At 42.1% G+C, this 5,034-nt stretch overlaps 1 protein-coding gene across 1 annotated transcript; it reads left to right on the plus strand.

Annotated features, from left to right (window-relative positions):
• Window positions 1-1,199: 1,199 nt before the first annotated feature.
• LOC102701691 (chalcone synthase-like) lies at window positions 1,200-3,683 on the plus strand. Its single transcript, XM_040529378.1, is given in 3 exon segments — window positions 1,200-1,404; window positions 2,670-3,484; window positions 3,486-3,683. Coding segments are annotated over 3 exon segments (1,218 nt in total).
• The last annotated feature ends 1,351 nt before the right edge of the window (window positions 3,684-5,034 follow it).

Below are 5,034 nucleotides of genomic sequence, written 5' to 3' on the forward strand. Positions count from 1 at the left end.
TTGTTATTACATACAACTAAGCAACTATAATTTTTAATTTAGTACGTGTCTTATATATATAATATTTTTTGTGTGAAGAGTTCTTGTAATAATTAAATCTATTAAATGGCATAGAGTTAATTAGTTTAGTACAACTTCTAGTCAACGCTCATCGTGAAGTGTAATTAACACATCACCGGTCCAGTTGCTGTGTTATTGGTTTGGTAATGATTTGGTGTATTGGTCTACACCTCCAACAACCTCTTAGTAATTAATTGGATCTTCAGTGGAGGATGTATTATAAATACATATACTATTTGCGCAGAAACATTTGATCATATCATCATAACGCTCTAATATTACATTTGGTGTACGGTTGATCTAACATGAATTATGCATGTTCAAAAGGATTATACTTCAATACAACTAGAAATGTTTCAAAAAAGCTATATATATATATATATATAGCCCTGCAAAATTTCTCATTCACTAAATATATGTTTAATTAGGCTAGAGTGGTACGTATAGTGTAGTTTAGGGAAAGTATTCATGTCTACTATGTTATTTAGTACTACAACCACAATGGTAGAGAACTTTTCATCCCTTGATGATAATCCAATAATTCCCATCACTTAGGTTGAAAATAATTTATCCTAAACTACAAAAACAAAAGAAACTTATATAACTCATAAAAATTAGAAAACTATAATAAATGATATTCATATTTACACAAAAATGAACAAAGACCATATAAAACAACAAAATTATATTGCAGTTAAAATAAATGGAAATTCCACATTCTACATATGGCTCTCTAAGACAACAGAAATATATGATATTTCTATATATATATATATAAAATATGAAATTGCACATTCTACATACGGCCCTCTAAGACAACAGAAATATACGATATTTCTATATATATATATATAAGATACTTCCATATTTGGCCTCCTAGAAGAACTACTTTTGGTATTGGTATTGCCACTGGGCAGGCAGCTGATAATCTCTTAATCCTTTTTTATTTGTACACTTGTCCATTGTTTCCCTCTTTCCTACGCTATGTATCAGTGTCATCGATCTATACATACATGCTTCCCTTATAAATAGGCAAGATCCTGTGTACGTGTTCTAAACAACGATCGACTAACACACACGAGCAAAAACTAGCTAGCTAGGATATATATAGTATAATACTTGTTAGCTCAATTTGTTACATGGGGAGCCTGGGGAACGACGACGGCGTGCGCCGCCAGTACGGGCAGCAGGCGGCGGCGATGGCGGGGTCGACGGCGGCCGTGCTGGCCATCGGGACGGCGAACCCGAGCAACGTGGTGGAGCAGCGCGACTTCCCCGACTTCTACTTCCGCGTCACCAACAGCGACCACAAGCAAGCCCTCAAGGACAAGTTCACGCGTATATGTACGTATCTTATTTTATCAGAGCTCTTTTACCATTCTCGAGATGTTTTTTATATAAAAACTTGATACCTTCGGATACTTGGTATTCCAAGATACCAAAATCTTCTACTAAAATTTGGTGTCTATATATACTTTTTCGATCAGTAGCCGTACACAAATTTTATCATAATATCAATAGACATTGGTCATCCAAAATTATTTGATGTTTGAAGAAATTTTGCAAAATTTACAAAAATATGAAAATTCCTCAAATCTTCCAGCAGGCAACTTATATTGTATAGTAGTGAAAACCAGTGTGTTGCAATGGATTTTCTTAGACATTGTAAACGTAAATTTGAAAAATATAACCTAAAATTTTACTTGGACCGAGATGAAACGAAATAAAAAAAAGTTCCGGATCACCTCTGATGTTCTAGTACTGTTCAGAGTTCAAAGTGATTGGGGAGTTTCGAAGAACACTTGTAAACATAGGTTAATACAATAACCTCATTGCTCGACATGTCAGTGGTGCTGGCTAGCGTCTCTTGAAGGTTTATGTATCGATATTTTTATTTGGATACGACAAAATGAAATGCATATATATAGTTGATAATCATGCAATATATAGTATTACAATTATATTGGGATTATTTAAATGACAAACCAACAATAGTAGAATATTAATAAAAATTATAGTTGAAGTTCGGAGACCAAATTATTATATATCCAACCAAATAAAATTGTGTGTTTTCGTGACAGATGATCGAAGTGATTTCAAAATGACAATTGACATAAGATGGTAGTTAACTAATTAATTTATTTTCGAGATAATACGATAGATATATAGTTTACTGCCTTTTTGCAGGGCAAAATTAGCCTAGTCATGCATCCACAACTTCAACTTCTAGCCTCACTAGCGAAGTCATGCATCCACAACTTCAACTTCTAGCCTCACTAGCGAAGTCATGCATCATATTTTCGAGATAATACGTTGGGTACTAATGAATCTAGATACACATATAAATTATATACATTCATCAATAAATAAATTAATTAGGTAAGGCTAGAAAGTCTTCTAATATGAAATGAAGTTAGCGGTAATTCTAGTGTAGGCACGGTTAGCAAGGCCAGTGGTCTGACCATTGCGAAAATCATGATTATCATGACAACTATAATTATTATAGCGTAAAGCCGTAAAAAATCACGAAAAAACCACGATAATCAAGCTCCGCGGAGCAACGGTTTCGGAGATCTCCACGATAACGTAAACCCTCGCTGAGTGTGTAGGTGAGAAATCGACGATCAAGAAGCGTCACCTCTACATCGACGAGGCGCTGCTGGCTGCAAACCCTAAGCTGACCACCTACATGGCGCCCACCCTGGACATGCGCCAAGCCATCGTCAGCGAGAAGATCCCGGAGCTCGGCGCCGCGGCGGCCACCGCCGCGCTCAAGGAGTGGGGCCGTCCGGCGGCCGACATCACGCACCTCGTCGTCGGCTCCACCAGCGGCGGCAGCGACATGCCCGGCGCCGACTACCACCTCGTCCGCCTCCTCGGCCTCAACCCGTCCGTGCGCCGCGTGGCGCTCTACCACCAGGGCTGCTTCGTCGGCGCCGCCGCGCTCCGCCTCGCCAAGGACCTCGCCGAGAACAACCCCGGCGCGCGCGTGCTCGCCGTCTGCGCCGAGACCAACGTCATGTACTTCCGCGGCGTGGACGACGCCCACTTCGACAACCTCGTCTGCCAGGCGCTGTTCGGGGACGGCGCGTCGGCCGTCGTCGTCGGCGCCGGCGCCGACCCCGTCGCCACCGGCGAGAGGCCGCTCTTCGACGTCGTTCACGCGACGCAGACGCTCATACCGGGGACCGGCGGCGCCATCCGGGGGCTCCTCCGCGAGGTCGGCCTCACGTTCGGCCTCACCAGCGAGGTGCCGTCCCTGATCGCCGAGCACCTCGAGGCCGGGCTCCGCGACATGCTCGACTCCGCCGGCGTCGACATCTCCGACGTCGACCGGAACGCGATGTTCTGGGCGGTGCACCCGGGCGGGCGCGCCATCCTCGACAAGGTGGAGGCGGCGCTGGGGCTGAAGCCGGAGAAGACGAGGGGCGTCGCGCAAGGTGCTGGCGGAATACGGCAACATGGGCAGCGCCTGCGCCTGGTTCGTCCTCGACGAGATGCGGCGGTGGTCGGCTGGCGAGGGCCGCGGCACCGCCGGCGAGGGGTGCGAGTGGGGCGTGCTCCTCGGCTTCGGCCCAGGGCTCACCATGGACACCGTCTTGCTACGCAGCGCGCACATCTAGCTACCATCGTGACGTCACCACGTCGTATATATACAGTAATACAGCATGCAAAATATATGCATGCTTGGCAATATATATATTGCTTGTTTGCAATAGGTAAACGTAATTAGTCAATTAATTAATGCAGATGTGTATACACTGCATGCAGTTGATCCAGGTGCTCCATGGATTGGAGCAGCTGAAATGTGTTTCCTATCCATGGATCGTCAAAATATATATATATATATATATATATATATATGAATAAGTTTGATTGTTTGTTCCTTGATTCGTTGCATGAAAAACTAATTGTGAATAAAATGTTCTTAGAGCTCTAAAAATAAATTATACAATAACAAATAATAAAAATAAAAAAAATCTTAAAATCAACTCTAAATTTAAGGTTAAAATTCAAATTTTAGATTCTAAGCCTAAACCTAAACGAAAATACGAGGTTCTAAACGGTCAGTCTTGTCTCGTGATTTCACATATAGCAAATGCAAGCGAAATGACATAATACCAACTAAACGATAAAGTGTGGATAACTTTTACATATGTTTTATTATTTATCTAAAAAATATTGTAAAATAACCTAGGAAAATTTGCTACAGGGTATCGAAAAAACACGTAATTAGCCGGTGGACACCGTAAGATCACGAATTTGCTGCAGGGCACCACAAAAGTGTGGTAATTAGCTATAAGGCACTCCGGCTAATTTTTTATTATTTTCGGAGTCAAAAATTCTAAAAATGATAAGATTGCCCTTGGTGACCAATCCGTTATGCGCCCTTATCACCGCTGGGTCGCCACTGTCACCGCCTGCTCACTCGCCCTATAGGCTAGTGTTCGGGTGTGGTACGGCACCGAGACCAACTGGCTCTGGTTCGACTGGACCCAGTCGACATAATAGGTTGGTCGCCGAGGGCAATCTCGTCATTTTTAGAATTTTTGACTCCAAAAATAATAAAAAATTGGCCGGAGTGCCCTATAGCTAATTACCACACTTTTGTGGTGCCCTGCAGTAAATTTGTGATCTTAGGGTGTCCACCGGCTAATTACGCGTTTTTTTGATGCCCTGTAGCAAATTTATGGTAAAAAAACTCCAAAATCAATTTCACACTTATGTTCTAAAATTCAAATTTTGCCTTATACCTATAAGTGTGCGTGCAAAAAAAGAGGGTGTTAATTAAGATAATGCATCCGAACGCGGTCTTAAAACGCTTTAGTGCAAGATCTACTTTCTAGAATAAACAGACGTGCCAGTCAGTTTGAGCCTACAGCAAGCAAGCTAGATAAAAAAACATAGAGAAAAACGTTAAAACTAAAGAATCTATCGGTCAAATAACCGATACCACTTTAGGACTCTAACGAT

Source organism: Oryza brachyantha, chromosome 12, assembly GCF_000231095.2.
Source record: "Oryza brachyantha chromosome 12, ObraRS2, whole genome shotgun sequence".
NCBI classification, from domain to species: Eukaryota; Viridiplantae; Streptophyta; class Magnoliopsida; order Poales; family Poaceae; genus Oryza; species Oryza brachyantha.